The sequence below is a fragment of the Atractosteus spatula genome, chromosome 7, assembly GCF_055471065.1.
Source record: "Atractosteus spatula isolate fAtrSpa1 chromosome 7, fAtrSpa1.hap1, whole genome shotgun sequence".
Taxonomy (NCBI): domain Eukaryota; kingdom Metazoa; phylum Chordata; class Actinopteri; order Semionotiformes; family Lepisosteidae; genus Atractosteus; species Atractosteus spatula.
Genome location: NC_142712.1, coordinates 43119934 through 43147582, shown reverse-complemented (window position 1 = coordinate 43147582; position 27649 = coordinate 43119934). Strand labels below are relative to the sequence as shown.

The 27649-nt window shown below is 47.8% G+C and overlaps 1 protein-coding gene across 2 annotated transcripts; it reads right to left on the bottom strand.

The window, feature by feature from the left end:
- Positions 1 to 710: 710 nt before the first annotated feature.
- Positions 711 to 27018, bottom strand: LOC148831076 (uncharacterized). 2 transcript variants are annotated; one of them, XM_088922155.1, is made up of 16 exons: positions 26626 to 27018; positions 21838 to 24775; positions 21041 to 21152; positions 20396 to 20552; positions 20108 to 20254; positions 19643 to 19733; positions 18844 to 18939; positions 17206 to 17408; positions 16710 to 16758; positions 15419 to 15537; positions 3814 to 14660; positions 3541 to 3622; positions 2925 to 3039; positions 2414 to 2515; positions 1557 to 1633; positions 711 to 1105 (listed from the first exon to the last, which is right to left on the bottom strand). In XM_088922155.1, exons 2-16 carry the CDS (start codon positions 24745 to 24747, stop codon positions 1021 to 1023), a joined length of 15192 nt encoding a protein of 5063 aa, XP_088778281.1. In that variant the 5' UTR covers positions 24748 to 24775; positions 26626 to 27018; the 3' UTR covers positions 711 to 1020. The 2 variants fall into 2 exon arrangements, with proteins under 2 accessions (XP_088778281.1, XP_088778282.1); XM_088922156.1 differs by having other exon boundaries at positions 26874 to 26940.
- Between the last annotated feature and the right edge of the window lie 631 nt (positions 27019 to 27649).

The window sequence follows — 27649 nt, the reverse complement described above, 5'->3', positions numbered from 1 at the left end:
GGAAGCAATGAGTCAATTTAAATGCGATCTTATTAAACTAAGCATGAGCAGTGTGTTTTTAAGGTTGCACTTTGTAACAATAAATCCTGAGCCAGAATAAAGCCATGCAGTATGTGTTTATCTGTTCCTTGGTTTGTTGTCTGATGAAAAGCACCTGCTTTAGTATCGGATGCCGGTACAGAAAAAAATGGATAATCAGGGTGGCATCAAGTCTCATTGTCTTGTTGAGTCCCTGGTTCATTCTCACTGCTCAGGAAGAACTGGCAGCATTGTTTCTCCCGTTGCTGTCTTGACTATAACTGACCAGACACAGTGCTACTTCACTCCAGTTCTGGTCAGTTTAACAGCACAGCCCCTGTGACTCCCAGCCTTCTCTGCCCCACATGGACTCTGTTTGTCACAGTCCTGGTCCAGCTGTCAAAATGAGTCAACTTCTTCCTAGTGTTTCACTGGAATCACCCTGACAGTCACACACAGGATCAGGCACGGTTATCTTTTACCTCCCTAAATAAATGACTGCAAACCATCCTACTAATATGGGCCATTACAGTGTAGGTACTGGAGCCCTCTGTTCTAAATGAGATGGTTTCTGTCCTAAATATCACTGACTAGAATCCAAGAGAGCTCAGGTGCTTTATCCCGTACAACTGAACAGATTGTAGATATGTAAGAATTTTACATTTAGACCAGAGACAGCTTTTGCATAAATATTGTATTGCAGGTGATGTTTATTATCAATAAAAAAGGTTGAATTTACCTTAAATACAGTGATGCAGACAGAAAAGTCAGAGAATAAAGCAGAGATCAGAACTTCAGCTTTATGTATGAATGTCTTAGATAACAATGCACCTGTGATTAAACAAAATAAAAATCTGGTCGATCAAGTGGAAGATTAAAAAAAATAGAACTGTCTGTAATTGCACTGTTAATACAAAGTAGGTTTGAGACATGTCATGAGAGACCTCCCTGTACAGTCCTGTACAATCCTGTCCTGTATGGGACTTTGAACCTCCTGGCTCACTAACAGCACCCCGACTTCTTCTTTGGGGGCTCCTTCAGTGTGACCATGTCATCCTGCCCCTGTTCCTCACGGTCGCTCAGCATCCTGGGGAAGCAAGCACAGACGTACACTCCTCTCAGCGGGTGGGGAGGAGGTGAAGGAGAAAGCCCCCCCCCCAGCTGTGCCAGAGGCTGTAGAAAGCAGGGGGCCAAGCCTGCTGCCTCCCTGCAGTTCTGCAGTCGAGCCTCCATGTTGTCTGCACACACCTGAGCTTAGCAGTGAACTAGTACAGCCGTCCCTCTTCACACCGCCCTTGTATACCAGCGGGTTCTCCTCAGGGACAGTGCACCACAGTCCCCCTGTAACCCTCCACCCCAGTCTGAGACTCCCACAAGGACCATAGGACCACTTGAATTCTCCTCTCTGGTGAAACAATCTCATTGCCCAGCCAGACCTGCTCTCGACAAAGCGCTCTTGAGCTCCAGCCGGTGTGGCCTGTGACACGTCTCTGTGTGGCTGTGAATGTGGTCATTGAGGGGGTCAGGGCAGGGCTTACCTGGCCAGAGTCTCCATGGAGCTCGTCACGTTGTAGCCAGAGGCGGCGCTGCACTCCAGGAACTGAATGCCATATTCCTGTGTAGCAAGCCAGGGCCAAACAGAGAGGGTTGCAGAATCAGTACAGTGTTGCTCTAAAAGGTGCACATTTGGTATCTGTGTTTGGCTGAGGAGCCAGTGGGGTGAAGAATCTGTGGAATTATGACTGAATGCCTCTAATTAATAGCCCCCCTCCCCAAAAAGTAAATGACACACCAGCATGCCACAACAAATGATGTAAAGTCACGCAGCGATGTAAAGGCATGCAGCACCAAGAACAGTCAGAAAGTGATTCCTCTCACCAGAATAAACCTGCAGAATAAAGGTAACCCAGGGAAACGCCCCCCCGAGCCTCTGCAGAACATTGTGAAACTGAACTGCAAAGGAAGGAAGCTGCTCTGATACCAGGGCATCACAGAAGTTGCTGACAGCCACCACACCCCAGTCTAATAACCCGATAAAAATATACTGCTGACTGCTGGGAAGCTAGTGTTGGGTAATTTCCTGTGACAATTCGAACGAAATTATTTTTGTCCTCATACTTATTAATTGTCTTTCCTTATTGGTCTAACAACAGCTTCACACTGAGACAAAGATAATTTAAGACCATAGTTACTGCTACTGCAGCCGAAACCACAGGAAAGTTTCACGTTGCTCTGAAGTTGTATTACTTACACTAACTGTCTACTAAAAGTAAAAAGGAAGATCTCAGCAGTTTTATTTCTTTTATGGGATTAACATTTAGAGACTTTAATGTTTAGAATACAAAGCAGATGCACTGGTGGCAGACAATTCTGGTCCAGTGGTGCCATCACCTACCCTGGCTAGCCGCTCCCCTTCCTGAGGCGGGACTTCCCTTGTAGTGAAGCTGTCACTCTTGTTGCCCAGCAGCAGTATGACAACATTATCTGCGGCTCCTTCCTACAAGAACAAGACCGTTACCATGGCAGCCTCATGGACAGAACCACTCTGGACACACAGTCTCTCAGATGCACATACTGTTGGACCACATACAATGTTGACTCTGGCACATGGAAGAGTCACAGTCTGCACCAGTTGGAAAAATGGAAAAAATAAAAAATATTTGCCATTAGATTCAAAAGCTTAGTAAATTGGTCTGTCCAATTAACCCAATAAAGTGCTGGTTTAGATTGTTAATAGCTGTAGACACAACGGCACAGCAGGACAATGATTCAAGACTCCTACTCAAAATAACTGTCTTCCCAGGCCTATGCTCTCTTCCAGCAGAGACTAAATCAGGGTTGTCCGGGGATGTGAGGCCACAGCACAGGTGGATTCAGCTGTCAAACCTCCCAGCATTGACTCGTACCTGAATGCAGGTTATCCAGTAGCGAACAGCAGCAAAGCTGCGGGCAGAGCCGATGTCATACATGATCACCAGTGCGCTGGCCTTGCGCAGGAACTGCTTGGTGATGCTGTGGTACCTATGGCGACAGATGGTACAGGATCTCACAGAGAAGTACCTACTACTTTTTACTTGATGAATGAGAAGCATGAAGTGCCTCCCTTTTGTACATCACAGACTCTTTTACAACTAAAACACGAAATGCTGTATGTAATAAATCTGGAGAATGAAGATCAGGAAATCCTGGTTCCTCACTGAAATGTGACAAGTTTTCTGCCTCCTAGTTTATAAACATGTACAATCAATTGCTGTGAAAATTATTTGCTCAAATAAGAGTATTGAAACCTAGAGAATATTTACTGTTTTAGCAGTATGCTACAATACAATTGACTAAAAATATATTACTTAATGACTATTTCTAATCCTGTTAAATCCTTTTTCTAATCCTAAACCAATAAGGTATTAATAACATTCCTAACCACTCACTTAGTATATAACTACATCATAACTGCATATGACTGATCCCCAGGCAAGAGTGACACCATTCCTGAGAGTTTTGTACACAAAGAGAACCAGTCACCTCTCCTGTCCAGCGGTGTCCCAGAGCTGCAGATCAATCCGTTGCCCATCCAGGGTGAGTTTCTGGATGCAGCTGTCCATACCTGCACACAAGCACACACATGTGAGCATTGCTCCTTCACCAGAAACACCCCTGGGCAGGCACGAGCAGAGGTGCTGAGGGGTGCTCCAACACTAGCGAAGACACCCTTCACAGGTACCTCTGTGCAGGAAGATGGGCTCAGAAGCTGGGCCCGACCTCTGCCTTGATGAAGAGAACGCCCGGAATACTCACCGATGGTGGCACAGTGGTCTGCGCTGAACACCCCGCTCTGGAACCTCTTCAGGAAGCATGTCTTGCCCACGCTACTATCCCCCACCATAACCACGTTGTAGAGGCGCTCTGGGCCCAAGAGCGGGGGTGTCCATTCGCCTGGGGGGAGACAGGCAAGGCCACGAGGCTCATCACTGGCAGGGATCAAGAGTCGTCTCCCAAATCCCTCTGCCCCTCCCTGTCCTTTTGTATCCAGCTGACCTACCCTTCCTCTTCTGTCCTCTACACCTCCTCCTTTCACTTGCCCCCATGGCTCTTGGCCTTGTACTGGGACGTTCATTATTTCCACTTCCTTTCTGCCCCCTCTTCCTTCCCCTTCTTCCAGTCCTGTTGGGATGAAGTCCTCCCGTGCAGATTTCACTTCTTTACTCAGTTTGTGGTCTTTTTCCTGGATTACATCCAATCCTTGTCCTGTCTCTGTCCCACCCACAGTATGCACCACTCCTTCCTGTCCTGTCTGAGTCGTGACCACAGTGAGGATCTCCCTCTCCTGTCCTGTCTCAATCACACCCACAGTATGCACCTCTCCTTCCTGTCCTGTCTCAATCACACCCACAGTATGCACCTCTCCTTCCTGTCCTGTTTCAGTCATGCTTACAGTGAGAAACTCCACTTCCTGTCCTGTCTCAATCACACCCACAGTTTGCCCTTCTCCTTCCTGTCCTGTCTCTGTCCCACCCACAGTATGCCCTTCTCCTTCCTGTCCTGTCTCTGTCCCTCCTACAGTGAGGACCTCCCCTCGAAGTTCCTGTTTCTCCTTGACCTCTTCATGTTCTGATTCTTCTCTCTCTTCTAGTCCCCCTTTTTTCTCTTGTCCGTCTTTGACTTTCTCCCAGTGCAGTTCTAGAGCAGTTCCTGTCTCAGCTGATATCTCTCTTCCTTTCTCTGCCAGAGACTTTTTGTCTTTCTCCAGCCCTGATTCTCTCCATTCATCCCTTCTTACCTTCCCTTCCTGGCTCACCTCTTCACCCAACTCCTGCTCTTTCTGCTGAGTTACCTTTTTTCCCTGTTCTTCAGTCCAGTCAGTTTCTCTCTCCACCTTATTTTCAGTTTCCTCCTTGCTATATCTGATACTTGCTTCATCTAGGAATTCTTGCTCTACTACTTTCTGTTCTATTCCATTCTCCCTCAGTATCTCCTCTTGCAACAGACGGACTGTGACTGCAGTCCTCCCAGCTTTCTCTTCCTGGTTCTCATCTCTGATTTTCTCTTCTTTCTCTGAAGTTGTCTCTCCCTCTGCAATTATCTGTTCCTTCACTGTTTGTACCTCATTTGTCCCTTTCATAACCTCTGCTATCTCTTCAAATTCCTTCTTAATATCATCCTCATGTCCTTCTGTTACATGTTCATATTCATGCATGTCTCCTAGCAATCCCATAACTTTGTCCTGTTTGTCCACAAATGTCTTCATTATTTCCTCTTCCTGTTCTTGGACTCTGTCTTTCAGTTTGACTTCCTCTGGCAATGTATTTTGACTGAGACCCTCCTCCTCCTCTCCTCGTTGACACTCATCTCCTGAGATTGGCTCCTTTTTCTGGGATTCTTGTTCTACCCATGCTGTTTCTCCTGTTGTCGCTCCCATCTCTTCCCCGTCCTGTCCTTTTTCCAAGTCTCTTCCCTCTTCCTTTTCCTGACTTGTCACTTTCACTTTCAAGCCCTCCTCCCTTTTATACTCACTGTCTTCTTCTGTTCCTGCTTCTCTGACTGGCATCCATTTCTCTTCCCTTACTGTGGTTTCCTCTCCAGCATCTTTCTCTGTTTGCTCTTTTTCTTGCTCTTGTGTCCTTGTTATTTTTTGTTTTGATTTCTCATTTTTCTCTCTCTCTTCCTCTCTTGTCCTCTCGCTTTCTGTTTCATCCTCTTTCAGGATGTCCTCTTCCACATCTGGGTGTCTCACTTGTTGGGTTGGGTTGTTCACCATTGCAATCTCCTCACATCCTGTTTCCTTTGCTGTGTCATCTAGCTTCCTCTCGTCTGGATCAGATAATCCTTCTTCTTTTAGAAGACCTCCCTTGATTTCCTCATCTCTGCTGTAATCATCTTCTTGGAGATACTGTTCTGAAGAACCTGCCTCTTCGATCTGTGCTAGAAATACCACATGCTGGTCTTCTAGTCTTGCTTTGTCTGTCTCTGACTTCACTGTAAGGTCCAGCTTTTCCTGTCTCTTCATTTGCTTCTCTTTTTGATTACCATTTTGCTGTTGCTCTTCATCCTTGTACTCGTTCAACATGTCATCTTCCTCCTCCTCATATCTATCTTTAGCATTCCTCTTCTCCTGCTCTGTGTCCTCCATTGAGTCAATGGGGGACACTCCATCCCTCAGCATCTCCTCCTCTCGTTGAAGTGTTCTAACGTTAGTCCTTAAAGAGTTCTGGTCTAGTAGCTTCTCCATCGTTCCTTCCCATTGTTTTTCCTCTTCTCCCTGTTGCATCTCTTGTTCCATGTGAGATATTGCTCCTTTATTCTGGCCTATAACACTGGCTCCTGCTGCATGCTGTCCTATCCCTTGAGCTGTGCCCAGCAGTTCGGCTCTTACTTTCATTGCCTCCTGCTTGATCACTGGTTCTAGACTAGGATCTTGGAATTCATCATTTTCTTTTCTGATCTCCAATTCTTGAGTCTGTTCTTCTCCTGCTTTCCCCACCCAGTCATCAGATGAGCCCACTGTAGCTTGTGTGATTTCCTGGACTCCCTCCCCTAAGCCTTCCTCTCTCAATACAAATGGCTCTCCTTTCTCTCCAACACATCCGACCCCTAGATCCATACCCCTGTCTTCTTCTACCACTGTCTCCTCTTCCCGTTTATGGCATTCTTCTCCTGCTTTCTCTGCCAGTTCTCTTCCTCTATTCTCTTGTGCTTCTATCTCTCTTCCTTCTACCTCTTTCATTTCAATTTCTGCTATCTCTTTGTCTCCCCCTTCTCCTCCAGCTGTCTTTGGTTTCTCTTCCTCTCTCATTTGCTCTTGTACAGCAGCCTCACTGTCTTTTCCTTTCTCTTGCTCTCTCTTAATTTCTTTTTCTGTTTCTTCAAGCTCTATATTCCCTTCCTGATTCATCTCCATCCATCCGGTGACCTTGTGGTATCCCGTCACCACTTGCTCCTTGCTTTGTGTCACTTCTTCTCTCAGCTTCTTTTCCTCCTCCAAGAGTGAAGCATTAGCTTGGAAAATGTCTACTTCTGCAAATAATTCTATGACATCCTCACATTTACTTGCCCCTTCCTCCTCCTCAGTTATTACAATGCTCTCTTTAACATCTTCCTCTTGGCGTTTTTTGTCCATCTTCTCTTCTCCTATGCTTTCTTCTGCTCCAGCTAGTTGCTTTTCTTCTCCTTGTACTTGTGCTTTTGGTCCTAATGCTTCTTTTATTTCTCCCACTTGTCGCATTTTTCCTGATCCTCCATCTTTCCCCTCCTCTGTGCTCCTCAGTTCTTGTTTGACTTCCGTTGCTTTTGCTTCATCTCTACCTTCCTCTGCTTGTTTTTTTGTAGCTACCCCATCCTCCCCCACAAAATCTACCTGCTCCACTCTCTTTTCCTCTGCCTCACCTGATACCATCTCATCTTTCACTTGGATGTCTCCTTCCACTTCAAGGACTGTGTCTCTATCTCTTCTCTCTGTAGTTTCTCCTTTTCCTCCATTTTCTCCGTCTTTCTTAATTTCTCCCTTTCCTTCCTCACCTGATGCTCCTGGATTTGTTTGGTTTTCTGACACAATTTCTGACTCTATTAGGATTTTGTCTTCGTCTTGACTGTTCATTACCTCCACGCTTTTCTCTTCTGCCATGTGTTCTGGGGTCTCATCATGTTCTGTGTCATCTCCATGATTTCTCTGCTCTTTACCTTCTCCTTTCAACACAGCTTCCACCTCTCTCTGATGCACAACTCCTCCATCCTGCTCAGTTTCCTGCTCCATCAGTCCTTCCCTTCTTCCTCCTTCACCTTCTTCCTCTTCCTCTGTGAGATATTTCTCCTGGAGGATGTCACCTGCCAGACCTCCCAGGGCCTCCTGATCATCTCTAAGGTCTTCCATTGCTCTTGCAGCTTTCACTTCATCCAGATGTGTCTCCTCTTTCTCCTGGAATACACTCCTGTGCTCCTCTTCTTTCATCTCTACCAGTAGATCAGGATGGTCCTCCTCATTCTTTACCAGTGGTGGTCTTTCATTTTTAAATCCTTCATCTTCTTTTTGCTCATTTACTTCATCAGCTTCTCCAGAAACCTTCTGGTCCTGGACTTTTTCCTCAACCTCCTCCTTTGTTACTGTCCTTTGCAATGTTGTTCCTTCTATGTCTTTGTCCTCTGTCCTCCCTCTGTTCTCCTGCTGTGGACGATCTGTCCATGATATGTCCATTTCTATCTGCATTTCTCCAAGGTCCTCATTTTCCAGCTGGTTATTCTCTTGGCTTTTACCTTCAGCTATCCCAGGCCCATCTTTCTGAGATCTGACATCTTTGATCTCCTCTGCTTGCCCCTGTTCTTCAGTTCCCTGGTTTGTGTTTTCATCCTCTTTCTCTTCAGCTTCTCTCACTTTTCCTTCTGTGCCAAAAACAGAGACTCTTGTTTCTGTCCTTCTTGTTCCAAAGAGTGTCTCCACCTCCTTTAGTTCCAGGGATGGTATCTCACACTCTTGGTTAAAGTCTTCCACTCCCTGCTCTGTAGGTGTCTCCTCCTTGTCCTGTGTTTCTAAAGGCTCCTGTCCTTCATTCTGTGCCTCTGGTTTCCACATTGAAATGTCCACCACTGTTCCAAGGATCTGTGCAGACAGGCTGCTTTCCTCCATCTGCTCTTCCTTTGAAGATTCAGACACCCTTTCCCCTTCCTCAGCATGAAAGTCTTCGTTGTGCAAGTCCTCCTCCTTAAAATCTGTGTTATATTCCTCTCCCTGCACATCTCTCAGAATTGCTGCTCTTTCTTCGTGTCCTCTGAGCTCTTCATTCTTTATCTTCTCTTCTCTTTCTTCATTTTCACTCTCTATTTCCTCTCTTCTTCTTGCAGTCCCTCCTTTCAATTCCTCTTCCTCCAGCCTGATTTTCTGATTGTCCAATCGATCCTCTTCTTCCTCAGCTGTATCACAGCTTCCTTCTGCTGCAGTTCTATCCCTTCCTTGTAGCAATTCCATGTTTTGGTCCTCACAATAATCCAATTTGCAGGCTTCTCCTTTCAATGCAGCTTCCACCTCTCTCTGATGCACAACTCCTATATCCTGCTCAGTTTCCTGCTCCATCAGTCCTTCCCTTTTTTCTCCTTCCCCTTCTTCATCTTCCTCTGTGAGATATTTCTCCTGGAGGATGTCACCTGCCAGACCTCCCGTGGCCTCCTGATCATCTCTAAGGTCTTCCATTGCTCTTGCAGCTTTCACTTCATCCTGATATGTCTCCTTTTTCTCCTGGAATACACTCCTGTGCTCCTCTTCTTTCATCTCTACCAGTAGTTCAGCATGGTACTCCTCGTTCTTTACCAGTGGTGGTCTTTCATGTTTAATTTCTTCCTCTTCTTTTTGCCAATGTACCTCATCACCCCCTTCAGAACCATTCTGGTCCTGGAATTTTTCATCAGTCTCTTTATTTGTTACCATCCCTTCCTGTGTTAGTTCTCCCATGTCTTTGTCCTCTGTTTTCCCTCTGTCCTCCTGTTGTGGAAGATCTGTTCTTGATATTTCCATTTCTATCTGCATTTCTCCAAGGTCCTCATTTTCCAGCTGGTTATTCTCTTGGCTTTCACCCTCAGCTATCCCACACCCATCTTTCTGAGATCTGACGTCTTCGATCTCTGCTTGTCCCTGTTCTTCATCTCCCTTGTTTGTGTTTTCATCCTCTTTCTCTTCAGTTTCTCCCACTTTTCCTTCTGTGCCGAAAACAGAGACTCTTGTTTCTGTTCTTCTTGTTCCAAAGAGTGTCTCCACCTCCTCTAGTTCCAGGGATGGTATCTCACACTCTTGGTTAAAGTCTTCCACTCCCTGCTCTGTAGGTGTCTCCTCCTTGTCCTGTGTTTCCAAAGGCTCCTCTACTTCCTTTTGTGCCTCTGGTTTCCACATTGAAATGTCCACCACTGTTCCTAGGATCTGTGCAGACAAGATGCTTGCCTCCATCTGCTCTTCCTTTGAAGTTTCAGACACCCTTTCCCCTTCCTCTGCATGAAAGTCTTCACTGTGCAAGTCCTGCTGATTAAAATCTGTGTTATATTCCTCTCCCTGCACATCTCTCAGAATTGCTGCTCTTTCTTCGTGTCCTCTGAGCTCTTCATTCTTTATCTTCTCTTCTCTTTCTTCATTTTCACTCTCTCTTTCCTCTCTCCTTCTTACAGTCCCTCCTTTCAATTCCTCTTCCTTCAGCCTGGTTTTCTGATTGTCCAATCGATCCTCTTCTTCCTCAGCTGTATCACAACTTCCTTCTGGTGCAGTGCTATCTCTTCCTTGCAGCAATTCCATGTTTTGGTCCTCACCATAATCCAATTCGCAGGCTTCTCCTTTCAACACATCTTCCACCTCTCTCTGATGCACAACTCCTCTATCCTGCTCAGTTTCCTGATCCATCAGTCCTTCCCTTCTTCCTCCTTCGCCTTCTTCCTCTTCCTCTGTGAGATGTTTCTCCTGGAGGATGTCACCTGCCTGACCTCCCATGGCCTCCTGATCATCTCTAAGGTCTTCCTTTGCACATGGAGTTTTCACTTCATCCTGATATGTCTCCTCTTTCTCCTGCAATACACTCCTGTGCTCCTCTTCTTTCTTCTCTACCAGTAGTTCAGCATGGTCCTCCTCATTCTTTACCAGTGGCGGTCTTTCATGTTTAATTCCTTCCTCTTCATTTTGCCAATGTAAATCAACAGCTTCTGCAGAACACTTCTGGTCCTGGACTTTTTCCTCAACCTTCTCCTTTGTTACGGTCTTTTCCAATGTTGTTCCTTCTATGTCTTTGTCCTCTGTTCTCCCTCTGTCCACCTGTTGTGGAAGATCTGTTCTTGATATTTCCATATCTATCTCCATTTCTCCATGGTCCTCATTTTCCAGCTGGTTATTCTCTTGGCTTTCACCCTCAGCTATCCCACACCCATCTTTCTGAGCTCTGACGTCTTCGATCTCTGCTTGTCCCTGTTCTTCAGCTCCCTTGTTTGTGTTTTCATCCTCTTTCTCTTCAGTTTCTCTCACTTTTCCTTCTGTGCCAAAAACAGAGACTCTTGTTTCTGTTCTTCTTGTTCCAAAGAGTGTCTCCACCTCCTTTAGTTCCAGGGATGGTATCTCACACTCTTGGTTAAAGTCTTCCACTCCCTGCTCTGTAGGTGTCTCCTCCTTGTCCTGTGTTTCCAAAGGCTCCTCTACTTCCTTTTGTGCCTCTGGTTTCCACATTGAAATGTCCACCACTGTTCCTAGGATCTGTGCAGACAGGATGCTTTCCTCCATCTGCTCTTCCTTTGAAGATTCAGACACCCTTTCCCCTTCCTCAGCATGAAAGTCTTTGTTGTGCAAGTCCTCCTCCTTAAAATCTGTGTTATATTCCTCTCCCTGCACATCTCTCAGAATTGCTGCTCTTTCTTCGTGTCCTCTGAGCTCTTCATTCTTTATCTTCTCTTCTCTTTCTTCATTTTCACTCTCTCTTTCCTCTCTCCTTCTTACAGTCCCTCCTTTCAATTCCTCTTCCTTCAGCCTGGTTTTCTGATTGACCAATCGATCCTCTTCTTCCTCAGCTGTATCACAGCTTCCTTCTGCTGCAGTTCTATCCCTTCCTTGCAGCAATTCCATGTTTTGGTCCTCACCATAATCCAGTTCGCAGGCTTCTCCTTTCAACACATCTTCCACCTCTCTCTGATGCACAACTCCTCTATCCTGCTCAGTTTCCTGCTCCATCAGTCCTTCCCTTTTTTCTCCTTTGTCTTCTTCATCTTCCTCTGTGAGATATTTCTCCTGGAGGATGTCACCTGCCTGAACTCCCAGGGCCTCCTGTTCATCTCTAAGGTCTTCCATTGCTCTTGCAGCTTTCACTTCATCCTGATATGTCTCCTCTTTCTCCTGGAATACACTCCTGTGCTCCTCTTCTTTCATCTCTACCAGTAGTTTAGCATGGTCCTCCTTGTTCTTTACCAGTGGTGGTATTTCATTTTTAATTCCTTCCTCTTCTTTTTGCTCGTATACTTCATCAGCTTCTTCAGAACCCTTCTGGTCCTGGACTTTTTCCTCAACCTTCTCCTTTGTTACGGTCTTTTCCAATGTTGTTCCTTCTATGTCTTTGTCCTCTGTCCTCCCTCTGTTCTCCTGCTGTGGAAGATTTGTCCATGAAATTTCCATTTCTATCTCCATTTTCCCCAGTTCCTCATTTTCCAGCTGGTTATTCTCTTTGCTTTCACCCTCAGCTATTCCAGGCCCATCTTCCTGTGATCTGACGTCTTCGATCTCCTCTGCTTGTACCTGTTCTTCAGTTCCCTTGTTTGTATTTTCATCTTGTTTATCCTCTGTTTCTCCCACTTCTCCTTTTGTGCCCAAAAACAGGACTCTTGTTTCTACTCTTCTTATTCCATAGTATGTCTCTTCCTCTTCTACTTCCAGGGTTGTTATCTCATCCCCTTGGTTAAAGTCTTCCACTCCCTGCTCTGTAGGTGTCTCCTCCTTGTCCTGTGTTTCCAAAGGCTCCTCTACTTCCTTCTGTGCCTCTGGTTTCCACGTTGAAATGTCCACCACTGTTCCTAGGATCTGTGCAGACAGGCTGCTTGCCTCCATCTGCTCTTCCTTTGAAGTTTCAGACACCATTTCACCTTCCTGGTCATGTAAGGCCTCATTATGCAAGTCCTCGTCTTTAAAATCCGTGTTATATTCCTCTCCCTGAACATCTCCCAGAATTGCTGCTTTTTCATCATGGCCCCTGAGCTCCTGATTCTTAGTTTTCTCTACTCCTTCCTCATTTTCACTCTCTCTTGCCTCTCTCCTTCTTACAGTCCCTCCTTTCAATTCCTCTTCCTCCAGCCTGGTTTTCTGATTGTCCAATCGATCCTCTTCTTCCTGTGCTGTGTCACTATTTCCTTCTGCTGCAGTGCTACCCCTTTCCTCTGGTTGTGCTTCTTCCAGTGTGACCTCTGTCTCTCCCAGTTTTGGCTCTTTGCCATTATCTGAACTTTCTCGCTCCTGTTCTTCTCCTGTGTCAGCCTCTGTTTCCTCTATCTGTTCCTGCTGCTTTTCCTTGACTCTCTCTTTTTCCTGCTCTGTATCAGACAGCTGTCCTGCAACCTCACCCTCTCCTATATAATCTTCCTCATTCTCATCCTCTTCTAGTATGGGGTACAGGTCCTCTCCCAGTATCTCAATTATCTCTTTCTCTGGTCCTAACATTCTTCCCCCAATGTGCCAGAAGATGTCCTCTTCGTCTGGGATCTGTTCCTTCTCAAACAGACCTTCATCTTCTGTCCAGTCTTCATCTTCAGTGAATTCCTGTTTCTCATCCCATTTCTCCTCAGTCCCTCTCTCTGTGCAAAATGTCTCGTCTTCCTCAATTCCACCATCCCTGTCCAATCCGTCTTCTTCCAATATTTCATCCTCATCTTTTGCTCCCACTTGTTCACTTCTTATCTCTTCTTCCTCTTCTTCGTGTTCTTCCACTTGCTTGTCTTTCTGGCTAACTGATTCTGCAGTTTCTCTCTCCTCATTTAACTCCATTTCCCTTCCAATGTCCCTGTCTCCTCCTAATATTTCCCCTTCCAAGACAGCTTCCCTATGCAGCTCCTCTCCCTGAGCCTGAGTCTCCTTCTCACCTTCCTCTGGCTGAGTCTCTGTTTCTTGCTGTTCGAGAAACCCCTGCCTCCCCAGCCTCTCCCCCAGAGTGTCCTGCCTGTCTGCATGTCTGAGCGGTTCTTTGAGAATGACTGTCTTGCTCTCTTTTGTCTGTTGGATTTCATTTTCCTCAGCCTCCTCCCTCTCCAGCTCTACTTTGACCACTGATCCCCCTCCCTGAACATCTTTGACTTTTGACTGTTTAATCTCTGTTTCTTTATCCTTAGATCTTTCTTGCACAACACCCTCAGGCTCTGGGCTGTCTATCTCCCACTCCATTCCCTCTGACCTTTCTGTCTCCTGTTCTTGGTCTTCTGACCTCTCTGTCTCACTTTCTTCAATCTCCATCTTGTCTGTTTCTCTGTCTTTGACCCCTGGCCCATCTGCCTCTCCTTCTCTGATTCTTGTCTTATCTGTATTGCCCTCCTTAGCCTCACCAGATTGTGTTTCATTTTGTGTGAAGCCTGCTTCTCTCGGCTCTCTCCACAATCCTTCCTCATCTCTGATCTCCCTCATCGGCCTGGATGTTTGCTCTTCCTGTCTGTCTCCCTCTGCTTCCACTTCCTCAGTCTCTGGTTGTAATCTACACTCCTCTCGTTCTCTTGGTTCCTCTCCTCTCTTCATAATCTGCCCATCCTTCATCTCTCTGCTCTCACCCTCAACGCTTTCTCTGTCTCGCTCCCCTTTCTCTTCGGCCTCCCTCTCCTCCCCTCTTCTTTCATCCTCCTTTCTCTGTCCTCTCTCGTCCTCTGTCATGCTGTGCAGACATTCCTCTGTATCTCTGCTTTCCCCCTTCTCTCTCTCTCTGTTCTCTCCCACTGTTTCCGGGTTTTTCTCTTCTGTCTCTCTCCTTCCGCTCTCCTCTTCCTTACTCTGTGCCCCTCTCTCCTCCTCCCTGGCCTTCTTTTCCTCTTCCTCCCAGAGTACCTCCCCTTCGAGCAGCCTGCCTGTCTGGCTCTGCACGATTAGGTCAGGCAGAGGATCTTCCTCTATCGAGATCACTCGCGTTCGGTGACCTGATGTCCAGTCTGTGGGAACTTTCACTTCAGGAGGCCTGCTGCAGAGAGAGAGAGGCAGAGAACTATGTAAATCTGTTTCACTGTCAGGCTCTTCCATATGGACATTCATGGATATCCAGCTTCCCCAAACACAGTGTCCTCCTTAGCCAACCTTGAGAACATCAGTGCACTCTGAAAGGATTTGGTGCCATTTCTTACTTTAAAAGCATCTAGCTTTATTTTTTTAACAATGCATAAGGCTCTGTAAAAATTGGACTAACAGTCAACAGCCCAGTGCTGTCTTTCTGTGCTCACCTTACACAGTGATTCCAGTGAGTGGAATGTTCTAGCACATTGTGTCTAAAGAACTACTTTACATGTTCAGGAGGATGAGGAGTTCAATGTATTTTCATATGATTGTTGGATATTGGATACAAATCATTGCTGAAGGCCTAGAATATATGTAACAGTTTTAGAAAATAAATGTACTCTTCCCTAGAAGTACAGCTACTGCCACATACTAATGGTAGTGAGTGTAGTAGTGTTTCTATTTAGTCAGCACAGGACAGACTCAGATCGTCCTGAGTCCACATTCCACATTCCACATGCTTTCCCCATGTCGCACAAGAAAATGGACCCAGGCTTTAAACAGTCACCACCCCATGCCAAAGGAAGGACATTGGGGTGAAGGGTGTCTATACACCCTGCAGAGTCTAAGGATCTGAGGTACACACGAGCTGGGGGCTGTGCAAGAAAACGGTCACTGCACCCAGCTGCAAAGACCCCTTTAAAAACCCAAATGCAGTCTCCTCCTCACCCTGCAGGGGGCTCCTGTGCCAGGTATTTCCCCAGCTCTGAACCGGCTCTCAGCAGCTCTGCTGGCTTCCTGCAGGATGACTCCTTCTCATCCCAAACTGTGCATTTTGAATCTGCCATCTGGGAAAAAGACACAAAATGGTAAAACAGCCTCCGCTTACCCCTGGGAGCACTCCTGCAGAACTGGCTATCCTCTGTTTATTTTTCTCAGGAGATTCACGTTTCTGGGTGTCTCCCTGATGCTCTGCTCAGGAGAGTTCAGCCCTGCTCTTTCAGTGATAAGGGTGAAAGTGCCCCGACCCCTTCTGAAAACCACTGCCCCCCACCACCCAAGTGAAAACACTCCCTGTGGCTTCAGCAGCTTTTACACTGGCAGGCCTGCATCCAAATTTCTCCAAAAGACTCACTCTTGGACAGTGGACAATGTTACACCAAGTGAAAAAAAAGTGGCTTTGCAGTTTTTATGGGAGTTAAACACCAAGGTTTTAGACATTGATCTATAATTGCAAATAACCAGGCTCCCACATCACTAAAGGGCACACTAGTCACTGAAGCTACTGCACTGACCTATACAGTAAATAGGCAGTGACCTTGGTCACATCACACTCTGTGCATATTTTTATTTTTGCAAAATCGTTTATATTTTGTCAGCCTGCTGTGATAACAAGTGTGTGAACAAGTGTAGGCTTTAAATAAAAATAGATTTGGTTCAACTAGCTGTACATTTTAAAATTAGTAGCAGTCAGTGTGTTTTCTCACATCCGTGTGGTTCTGTGAGGCAGCGCAGGCACACACAGGTCTGTATGGCAGGAAGGAGCTGCTGCAGATGTGCACAGCGGACAGCTGCTGTGCAGGCAGCTGTTCCCTCAGCCATCTGGTAAGACCCCCAGCACTCCCAGCAGCCCGGGTGCCAGACAGCTCTGCTCAGTGCACAAGGCTGTTCCACCTGTTTAACTGCACGGTTTAGCTTCACTACATTCGTGGCAGTAATATTTTCACTTCAACCACCAGGAGGCAATATAATTCCACAAACCCAGGTAGCTCATCATTCACTGCATTAGACAAGGAAAGCAAAACTTGTAAAGCGCAATACTGGAACAAGTAAATAAGTATCATTCGTTCAATAAGATGTTTCGCTTTCCTCCTGCTGTTTTCTGATAGCATCACATCCTAAAATCTCTCCCATGTCACTCCCCCTCACTCTCCTAACTGCAGAGGCCACACTCAGTCAGACAACACGACCCTGTCCTGCTCTTCTCACAGTAGTTACAGAAAGAATGACACTACGTTACCTCCGGTCTGGACGCTGTCTCCAGCTCCCTGAAGCTTTGCTCAGCATCTCTGAGGCAGATAGAATGTAGGCATCTTTAGAAGTTGAAAGCATTTTTTCACGCCATATTTAAATAAAAATCCATTATCTATAATCACCTCTGAGGACAGACAGTCGCACCCTGAGGCTTTCTGATTTCTCTTTGGAGCAGAGTGGGGGTCTATTAAAGGCTGGGCTTCCCAGACCCTTGTTACACAACAGAGCATTTCACTGAACTAAATTGAATTTCTGAGTAATTTCACAATTTTGCTGTGGTTAAATGTCTCATTTAGTAAATAATTAGCTCAATTTTGTAATAGGATTCCTTGATGTCTTGCAAAGTCAAGCGTTGTACAGACGCACCAATATTTCTGAATCTGTACTATAGGTGGCACAGAAATCCAAAACATTTTTTCTCAGGTTCAATCATTCTGCACGTGTGTGTGTGTGTGTGTGTGTGCTGGGATTGGGGGTCTCACCGCGCCTCTACCGCAGCAGGGAATCTGGGCTGGTGCTGTGCTACGGAGCTGCGCATGTCCCGGACACGGCTCTGCGCCTCCTGCAGCTGAGCACGGATCCTTTCCAGCTGCCCCTCCAGCTCTCGGTTTGTCCTGCGCAGCTCCTTATTCTCCGAGCTGGTCTGCCGCTGCTGGCTGCGCAGCTGGTGTAGACTGTCCTCCAGCTGCAAGACATTGACACTGCTATTAGCTTAGGCCAACAAGCACTCTCAGAGCAAAAACACACAGCAGGGATTCACTGAGCTTCACAATGCACTGCATCTGCATTCAACCCTAGGGGACTGCAGAATGTATGATTGCACTAGGACACTATACTGTGCTTGCTCTATGCCAGAAGCTGTCCACAGAAAGAAATCATTGCTTGCCCTGGTGGTTGTGTGTGTTAAGTCTTTCCTAATCATTGACCCACAATGAAACCTCAACAACGTTTGGTATTTGCACAACAACACATAAAAGAGATCAGTTATGTGCCTGGAGGTGAGCCACAGCGCAGACACCAGCAAAATTCCACATGGACACAAGTCACAGTGAAAGATAAAGAAACAGTGGTGCACATTCAACAATACTCCCCAACCAGCAGCATCTGAAGGTCTACAATCCCATGTAGTGAGGCACGCGAGGACTGACAGCTCCTGTCCCACAGTCCCAACAGTCTCACAGTCCCCCAGTCCCCCAGTCCCACATCCCCCAGTCCCATAAAGCCCCAGTCCCCCACTCCACCAGTACCCCAATCCCACAGTTCCAACAAACCCAATGTTCCACATTTTCCCAGTCCCCCATCCCACAGTCCCACAATTCCAACAGGCCCACAGGCCCATAGCTCCTGTCTCACCTGGAGACAGGCTTCTGGGCCATCCAGGACTACCACTACACAGAGGTAGCAGCGGCACAGTTTCATGCCACATGGTCCTCCTGCAGCCTCCAACAAGAGCTTGTTCTTGAACTCATGGCCCCAATGCACCATGTCAGAAAGCTGCCCCTCTTAGGGCCTGTCTGAGACCCCATATTACAGGCCCTTAGAAACTGCGCCACTGTGGGTCTCTAGTTTGTTATTTCCTCTCGCTGAGTAATTCTCTGTGTGGTTCGTAATGTCAGATCACGACTGTGATAACCCAACCTCATGCATAGCAAGAGGAGCTGCTGAGAAAGTGGCTGTTTCACAGTGGTCGGCAGAAGTGATCTTGAAAGACTTAAACTATTTACTGGTCTCCGACCGCAAGAACCCAAGAAACTTTGAAAGGAACTGAAAGCTGTGGGATCAAATCCCAGCTGGGGACACTGCTGCTGCACCCTTTAGCAAGGGAACCATACCCAGACTTCTCCTGCAAACCCCGGTGTACTGTACATACAGGTGGCACACAACCTAAAAGGGCTGCTTGCCCTCCTCTTATTTGTAACCTTCCTTTTGATCTTACATGCTCTTTCTCACCTCCCACTTCCCTTCATACACTCTTGGCTTGCACCCCAGCTGTGTATTAACACTATTCTTCTCTCTCCTTTCAATTTCAGACTGATCCCGCCCTGCCACTGAGGCCACGCCCCTTGAGACTCCACCCTCTCAAAACCCGCCCCCAGGCCCCTGCCCCAGTCTTCCCTCACCTCATTCTGGACCTCAATTAGACTTTGCATCTCGCTGGTCTTCTTCTCCAACTCCCTCTGCAGCTCTGTCCTCTGGGTCCGACTCTTCTTAAAGCTCTGCCAAACAACCAGACTGGCTGTCACTCTCCCGATCACAGACAGCTCAGCAGGAATGGTAAACCGGTTTTAGTTCCCAGCACATGATGGCTGAGCTGTTGTATTGGCCCATAATTCACTTCTCTGAGCTAAGGAACATGGTGAGTCTGGACTGAAGAAGCTCAGGGAACTGCTGGGACAACACACCACTGCTAAGAGATAATATACTGTGCAAAACAAGGGAAATAAAGGGCTCTGTCTCCTCTGCATGTTCGACACTGCTGGGGTTATCAGAAGAGTGAAGTGTTAAGAGCAAAGCTCAGAAACGTCTAATGAGAGCGATCAGGGAAATCTGTGTTTTCAAGGCCAGCGTCAAACATTGTCTCAGCCTGGGTGGATGTAAAGAATAAACTCCAGAGCACCTTCACAGGTGTTAACACCAAACTTCACGTATCGTTAACTCCATTCACCAAATGTGAAATAAATAAAATGTGTATTTGTAGGACTTGTGGATTAATGTTCACCCTTCCTCCCCCAGCATAAGAGATTTGTAAACACGCTGTGGCTCAGTTTGACACTGAGGAAGTCTGAGGTGTTAAAACATCAGAACGTGTTTTCCCACGTTCTAAGAGCTTAAATCCCCCTGTGAAACGAACACACTGCGGCTCAGTGCGGAGCTCTCAAGCAGTTTGATCGTGGGTATCAAGGGGCGCTGCACACCAACCTCACTGCGCACTCTCTCCTTCTCCTGGCTGATTTGATGCTCCATCTCCTCGTACAGCTGCTGCACCCCCTGGTTGTGCTCCAGGATGCGCCTGCAGAGGGTTTGAGATAGAGCAAAAGAGGGACAGAAGAAAGATGGAAGAGAAAGGAGGGAGAATGGCAGAGAAAGAAATGCACAGAGACAGGAAGAGAGGAAGATCAGAACAGGCTGGATTGCACTGGCTAGCTAGTAATTGGAGTTACATGACTACCTACAGACTTTGGTTAGGATAGTTTCACTTCTGATAGCACTATATATTTCAAACCAACTTCTCTCTAAGTGTAATTAATAATGTTCTATATTCCCCAGCAGGTGCCACACCCAAACAGCCCTGTAGACCATGGTATGTTAGTGAGGACACAAGTTTTAAGGTGCTAAATGTAGTAGCATGTACATTCTGGTAAACGGGTGTTCAAAGAGACCCACTTTTTCAGCGTCAGCTCCAGGGTCTCCTTCTCTTGTTGGGCTGCCCGGATCTGGGCCGTCACCTTGGCGACAAACTCTTCCAGGTTGCTGAGGAGGTGTGGCTCGTTGTGTCGTAGCTCCTCCCACAGCTTCCAGATCTCTAATTGGCTGTCCATTCAAGAAGGAAAAACAGGAAAGAGACTGAATTTGGACAGGTTGTGGGAATTCATGCTGGATCTTTAGCACACATACTTCCAAGTTCACAAGTGCATATGCCCACAACTTTCGTGCTCGTTCTTCATCTCTTACTCCTGCAGCAGGTTGTGGGCTCCCAGGTTGTCCATCATGGAGAGGAAGTGCTGCCTTTCCTCGTCATCCACATCCTCTGGCGGCACAGAGCTCTGTGACTTGTAGACTAAGGCAACAGGGGTGGATTTTGGATTCTTCTGGGACTCCAGGAATTCTCCTGCAGAGAGGAAGAGTGAGCAAGAGGAGGAGGTTAACTAGTGTAAGAACCGTATGAACATCTGGTGTGAGATTTGCACTACCGGTCCTCTATGTAATGTTCTGATTGGAGCACAATAGTTTGCTGAGTTAGATGACCATGAGCTCAGATGAAACCAGAGGCCACGTGTCCCCCTGGCACATGGTTCTCACCTGCACCATAATCTCTAATTACTCTAATTACCAATGTGGTGAACAGCAATGAGGAATATATATTAATGTGCTTGACCACAGATGCAGCTGCTGAAGGTCGTAGTCAGTAAGGTTGCAGTTCCAGGGCTGATCATTTCTGTAGTAATTACAATCTTTATTTAATCACTTAATTGATGTAATTATTTGTCAAAACTGCACTTTGGTCTCATTAGCACTGATATAATAAACTCTCCTGACAGCTGAGACCTTGGATTATTATAAAGATGTGCTGATAGCCAGATGAGCTGTGTTACTCACGGATGCCTGTGCTGAAGTCCTGGTGGGTGACCAGCCCATCACCATCTCTGTCCAGCCCATCAAACACCTGCTGTAGCTCCCTGGCACTGAGACCCAGCTCTCCGCCCAGCTCCTGGCACACAGGGACAGGGGTCACCACACAGACAAACAGCCAGAGCTGCCCCAGCACCTCTCAGAGCAGTCCTTCTAAGGCACTTTCCCACAATCGTTTATTAGAGGTGAACAAACTCCTAATACTGCAAAACCCAAAACATGTATTTGTACACTCTCTCTCAAATTAACAGCTTGCTAGATTAACATGACACATTATTGCACCTCCCACTTATTAGGAAAAAAACTGTAACTTTGCAACCAGATGATAGGTTTGCACTAGGCAGAAGCCAGATAAGAAGCCGCCATCACCTGATGGGTTAGAAGTCTCGGTTTTGGGACCAAGTTTTAAATTAGTCTGAGCTTTAGCAAGTTTCAAGTGGAATTTATTAATAACACCCATTTGTGTTATTTAAGTATTAACATGTTTCAAACATTGATTTTAATCAGTTATCCAGGAAACCCAACAGGAAGAGGATGATGCTGCACATGACCGGGTTTACTCCTGAGGCCAACCACAGAAGCTGCAGCCCAGCACGATACAGCTGAAGATGGAGTGTTTATTTTTCTTTTCTATTATTTCAAACTTCATCGTTTGTGATCCATGAATTCAGCTTCCATGAATGGTGAATTGTGCAGCACAGTATTGCCATGAGGTAAAACTACAGCAGCACCCTGGGCTTCCTCCCAGCTCCTCTGAGCCTTACCTGCATGTCCTCGCGCGTGATGAAGCCCTTCTCCTCCCGGTCCCAGCTGTGGAAGATCTCCTGGATCTTCTGTAGGATGTCCATGATCTCTGCATCCTCCTCGCCGCTTTTCTCCATAATCTGCCCCAGACCCCTCTCCCGCTTCCCTCCTTCCGAGTTTCCATGAAGTCCTGGCTGTGTGCGGAGACCCCTGCGGCTGGAGCCCATCTTCTTCCTCCTCTCCGCTGGGGCTGCATGTTCACGTGACCCCTCTTTCTCTGCCTTTAGGGGTTTGGAGAGCTCTGCTGCATGGGGTTCTTTACTGGGGGCGCTATCCTCAGCTTTCCTTGACAACTCGGGGTTTAGGGATGGCTGGGAGTCAATCATAGGGGTAGAATCCTGGGCTTCTTGCCTGCCTGTCATCTCCAGGTGCTCCGCTGTACTCATTTCCCTCTCTCCTGCAGCCTCTCCCTCTTCCTGTCCCTTGTCCTGCTGTGACCTCTCAATTACTTCATTCCTGCTTTCCTCTGCCCCTCTCCCCCTCTCTCCTTCTTTCTCCTGCCACATCTCTCTCTCTTCTCCAACATCACTCACCCCTCCCAGGCCCTTCCCTGTCGTTCTGCCCTTGCGCGTGGAGCCCAGCTTCCTCTTCCGCTCTTCGAGAGACGGTGCTTTGTGGGAGTCTTCCTCTGGAATCTCTGAGGCTTGTGATGGAGGGGGGCTGTGAGTGTGGGAGGTATCCTCAGTTTTCTCTGAGGGAGCTAAGCTCTGTGACTGTTGGGGCTTGTCATCAGAGCTGAGATTCCCAGAATCCACCTTCTGATCACAGATGTCTGACAGGATGGCCTCTGGTGTGTGGTCTGGACTCTGTGGATCTCCTGGTAAGGACGTGACAGAGAGCTCATTTTCCTCCAGTAGAAGCCCAGAGGTCTGTGATTGCCTGTCCTCCTGTTCAGAGGTAGAGTTGCCCTGACTATCATGAGGAGTTTGTCCTTCCCCTTCTCTGTACCCAGACTCTGCCCTCCTCCCTGTTGTCTTCTCATGGGGCTCCTTACCCAATACCCCCTCTGCCCTTATCTCCTCTCTCTCTTCCAGTTCTACCTCTGCATTTCCTAATTGCTCACAAGTCTCTCTCTCCCTCACCACATCCCCTAACTCTGCTCCGTCTCTTTCCAACTTCAGACCTTCCTCTCCCTCAGCCATGCCTCCCAGAACCTCCTCTGCTCCCTCTCCTGTCTCTTCCCTCAGCCGCTCCGGGCTGCCCTCTCTCTCGTGCCCTGTCTGTTGGCCCCTCCGGACCTTGCGGGTTGAGCCCATTTTCTTCTTCTTTCCAAGATAGGGAGCTCCTTGCTCCTGCTCTTCTGCCCCCTGTTGTACAGAGTGCTTTGATTGATGGTGTAGGAGATCAGGAGTGGTGTCCTTTTCATTCTCAATGCTATTGGAGCTCTCTGATTGTTTGGTCTGGTCAGCAGAGGTAGAGTCCAGGGATTGATGGAGCTGTAGCATATCAGTAGCACCTTCAACTTCTTCACAATGCAAAGCTCCCTCAACCTTATCTGCATTAGCTGAGCTATCTGAACACAAAAGTTCTAAGGTGAGGCTTGTAACACCAGGCTCTTCCTGAGAAGCAGGACTTAATGATGGCTGATTCATCCAGGGACCTTTCAGATCATAAACGTCTGACTCTGTGGCCTCTTGCGTGTGACCTGGACCCTGTGGATCTGCTGGGAAGGACGTGACAGGGAGTTCATTTTCCTCCACTAGAAGCCTGGAGGTCTGTAATTGACTGTTTTCCAGTGCAGAGGTAAAGTTGTCATCACTTATTTTGTTCTCTGAGCTCCCTGGTTGATCAACTGGGAAGGTGTCTTCAGGTTTGTCGATGTCCATCATGATCTCTGACTCCAGAATGTGGCTGCTGTAATCCTGTGCTGGGTGGTGCTCCTTGTCTAGTGTGGCATCAGAGTCCTGTGCCTGAGGAGGTGGCCCTGTGATTAGGGCTGTGCTGTCTGGAGGGTTCTCAGGGCTTTGGTGTTGTGGAGTGGAGACCATGTCCTCCAGTTCAGAAACGGTGAGCTGATCTGGGTGGAGCTCCAGGGCCTGAGATGAGGGATGTTCTCTATCACTGTGGACAGAATTCTCTGATTGGTCTGCATGGTGAGTGGTGGCTGTGTTTCCAGATTCTGAGCCCAGTAGTTGGTGGTGTTTCCCTGTTAATATAGTTTTCTCAGTAGGCACGGGATAAACTGATTGGCTAAGCTTGGGACTTTTGGGTGGTTTCTCTGGCTCCTCATTAAGCATGGAGGTCTGGGGTTGGTGAAGCTGTAATGATAGCACAATGCTTTGGGTGTCTTCTGATGGCAGAGATCTCTCTGACTGATGGAGCACAACAACTGAGGCAGTAGTCTCTCTCCCTGTGTGCTCCGCTCCTCCTTCACTCCTCTCTTCACTCTCCTCTCCAAGCTCATCGGGGGACTCGTCTCCCATTCGGCCTCTTTGTCTGCCTCGCAGGCCCCGGCGTGTTGACCCCAGCTTCCTCTTTCTCTCTGACAGGCTGGAGACCTCATGTTCTGCCTCCTGTTGCTGCAAAGGGGGTTCTGATTGCTGGACCTGGGTAAGAGGCCCGGTGTCCACAGATATCGCACTCGGGACAGAGCTCTCTGATTGGTGGAGCCAGCCAGCAGAGGCTAACTTCTTAGGTTCTGAGCTCTGTGAATGTTTGGGCTCCGTAGAAGCCGTCAACCTCTCTGATTGGCCGGGCATCGATGTGGGGGTGGAGCTTTTCTCTCTTCCCACTGGCCCTGTTTCCTTGCTTTCTCCCCTCTCTTCCTCCCCCAGTATCTCCAGCCCCTCCTCCAGCCTCTCTTTCCCCGTGAGGTTCCGAAGCCCCTTCCTGCTGGAGCCCATTCTCCGGCTCTTCCGGCGGTCTGACATCGTGCTCCTGGGGGATCTGTTCACAATCCTGGGGAGGAACACAGACTGGTCACACCTGGACGCACAGCAGGCTCAGGGTTTTCCCATCTTCATTCTGGCTGGCCTCTAAAAGACGTAACTGGACTAATTGCTGTGCTGAACCGGAACAAGCTGATTTCCACTGCTCCCTTCACAAACTTCTTAAATCTACCATTAAACTCTGCAAGAGCGTGGCTCTCCAAGACTTGGGAGGCAGATCAAATCTACAAAGTAAATTGTTCTAAACTCCTTTGTACTAACCAGATCTAACGCAGGCATCAACTTTTCACATTCAAATACAGTACGATGTTAAAAACAGGAGCCAGAAAGTTTCAATATTAGAATTCTGTAAGACAAATGACTCAGCGTGATGGTTCTGTTTTTCCAACTCCCACTCAGAACACACTGATTGATGATGACCTTTCTGCCATGTCTGCTGAGAAGTAGCTCCCTGGAAATTGCATTAGTAATATAAAATTTATTACCATGTAACTGTACCATATTATCACTATAGCACCACAGAGATAGAGAGAAACTTGAACACCGCAAAACCCCAATAGTCCCTTATTTCCTTTGCTTCTTTCTCCGTTTTGACATAAGAGCTATCAATCAATTAATCTACCCAACAATTAACGCTGTGCCCTTCAGAAAGAGGCCGGCGTGGGGAATGGCGTCACCATGTGAAAGGAACAGGTTAAAAGGCTGAAAAGGAAAGAAAAACACATTTCAGTTGTGCAGCCTGGGGAGGTTAGCACACAGACTAAAACATTGTGGTTCTTCCTCTTCCTTATTTTTTCAGCCTGGAATCAACCTCTTGTATTTACAGGTGTGGTGCACTGGAGAGCCACAGATTTAATAGACAGGCCTTAGAGAAGGATTTCGTCAGAGGCTTGAACCCCTTCCCAGCACTCCAGCTTCATGGGTGCAGTGCCAAGCCCAGGGCTGCTTCTGTGACCAAGAAAATCTGCTCGACAGCAGGCAGTCTGAGAGTGCAGGGCGCACTGCTGGAGTCATGCTCCTGAAATGACACTAACTGTTGTGTAGAGAGCCGTGATAGTTGTGTGCACTGCACTCCTGTGTGTAGCTGGTGTGTAGAGAGCTGTGATCGTTGTGTACACTGCACTCCTGTGTGTAGCTGTTGTGGTTCCAGGATCCCCACCTATGATGAAACGTGAAGCCAGCTGTATTCTGTCTAAAGCTGTAGAGAAGCGTTAATATTCTGGTTTAGAAAACCAGCCTCATGTCTGCCTTCACCTGAACCTTATCCCAGAAATTCCTGCTCCAGGGAGGTTCTGATTGGCTGCTGAGATGCACAAGGAATGGGCTCCTCTCAGCTCTGGGTGTCTCAGGTGGTCTGCAGCACTGTGCAGTCCTGTGACCTGCCCCTGGGCTGGTATCATTTACTTCAGATTCACTTACGGGGCAATCCTGAAACTTCTTTCTCGCCTGGAACTCAAACAAGCCAAGGGCAGAGTCAAAGACTGCATCTGCTCTAAACACACTGATCACAGTTTACCGTGGTTAACAGTAGTTAGGAGGCAACACTGAGCAGGAGGTAGTAGATCACAGTGAAATCTTGGCAGATCAGATGTTTGGCAAAGCATGAGACAAGCAAGATTGCACATGGTAAAGGCACAGTAAAAGTCAGCAATAGGCATTGAATAGAACAGAATAGAAGTCCGAAGTGCTCAGCGAGAGAGAACAGCACTTTAGTTCGGCTGATTTACTGCCTTCAAGACGTGAACAGTGCTTTATATAAAAACCCTTTCTCAGTACAGCTATGTGATGATGAGTCAGTTGGGCGTGCTGTTCAACGGGACTATGATTGTGCTGCAACAGAGAGGAAATTTGAAGACATACCTAACCTGAAAGGGTCTGTGCCACTCTCCACTCCCCTGAGTGTGTGTGCCCGTTGGTGTTGGCGTGGACCATGAACGCACAGGGCTGTCCTAGGCTGCCACGCGTTTCAAGCACCAAAGTTTGTTCCCAGCTCAAGCCTGATGATGCACTTCACTTATCAAGACCTCTCCTAAAGTAATAGCTGCAACCCATCATCCTGCCTCCCTCCCCGAGCTGGAGATGACAGTGAAGCCAGCCGCGACTCTCACCCGCAGGGCTGCTCTTCGGCTCCGGTGTGGTGTGGTGCGGCGCGGCGAGGTGGGTGTCTAGACGCCGCCCGTGAAGCAGGAGCCCGTCGCTGCACTGTAGCCGCCTTCGGACGATGCGCTCACCGGGGCTCTGTCTTCAAAGTTCGGCTTTTTTTATTGGGTGGTTTTCCTCTACCAGATACCATGGCAACGGAGGAGGGCTTCCTGTGCTGTTTGCCACCTACCAACAGCTCTAGTGAAGTAAAAAAAAAGTGCTAATGCAGCTTCCGCTTTCGGTGAGGCTGAAGTGCAACTGTTGCAGGGTGTCGTGTGTCATCACTGAAGGTGCTAGTTTATTGCAACGCCAGCTTCTGGACCATTGGTGGCGCTCTCCCGGGGAGCTGCCAAGACCCAGGGGCTCGGAGCAGAGAGATGAGAGCGGGCAGCAGGTGCCACAGTCCACACTGGAGCTGGAGGTCCTGACACCCCAGGACCCCACACTGGGATAGAGAGCCCACTCTGCACCAGAGCCCCAGGCGCACATCAGCGCCTCGGACCCCCGAGCTGGGCTCTCAGCTGCTGTCGCAAACAGCAACCCCCCTCCCTTAGTCAAGGGCCTCTTCCTTGACACTTTTGCAAGGATGGTTACAAAACCCGGGGTTTCCCAATCGCCACTTCCTCCTTCGCGCAGTCAGCACGAAGCGCGAGGGAGACGTGGGGGTGAAGGGCGCCGGCCAGAACCACGAGCCCAGAACCACAGGCCCAGGGCCCAGTGCCAGCGCTCCCTGATCCCGTAC

Coding starts and splice junctions, on each gene's coding strand:
- LOC148831076 (XM_088922155.1), bottom strand. CDS start 24,747: ATGTCAGACCGCCGGAAGAGCCGGAGAATGGGCTCCAGCAGGAAGGGG. Junction 17,409..18,843: donor TAATTGAGGTCCAGAATGAG/GTGAGGGAAGAC, acceptor AATGTCTTGCAG/CTGGAGGACAGTCTACACCA. Junction 3,040..3,540: donor GACACCGCTGGACAGGAGAG/GTGACTGGTTCT, acceptor CTGTCGCCATAG/GTACCACAGCATCACCAAGC.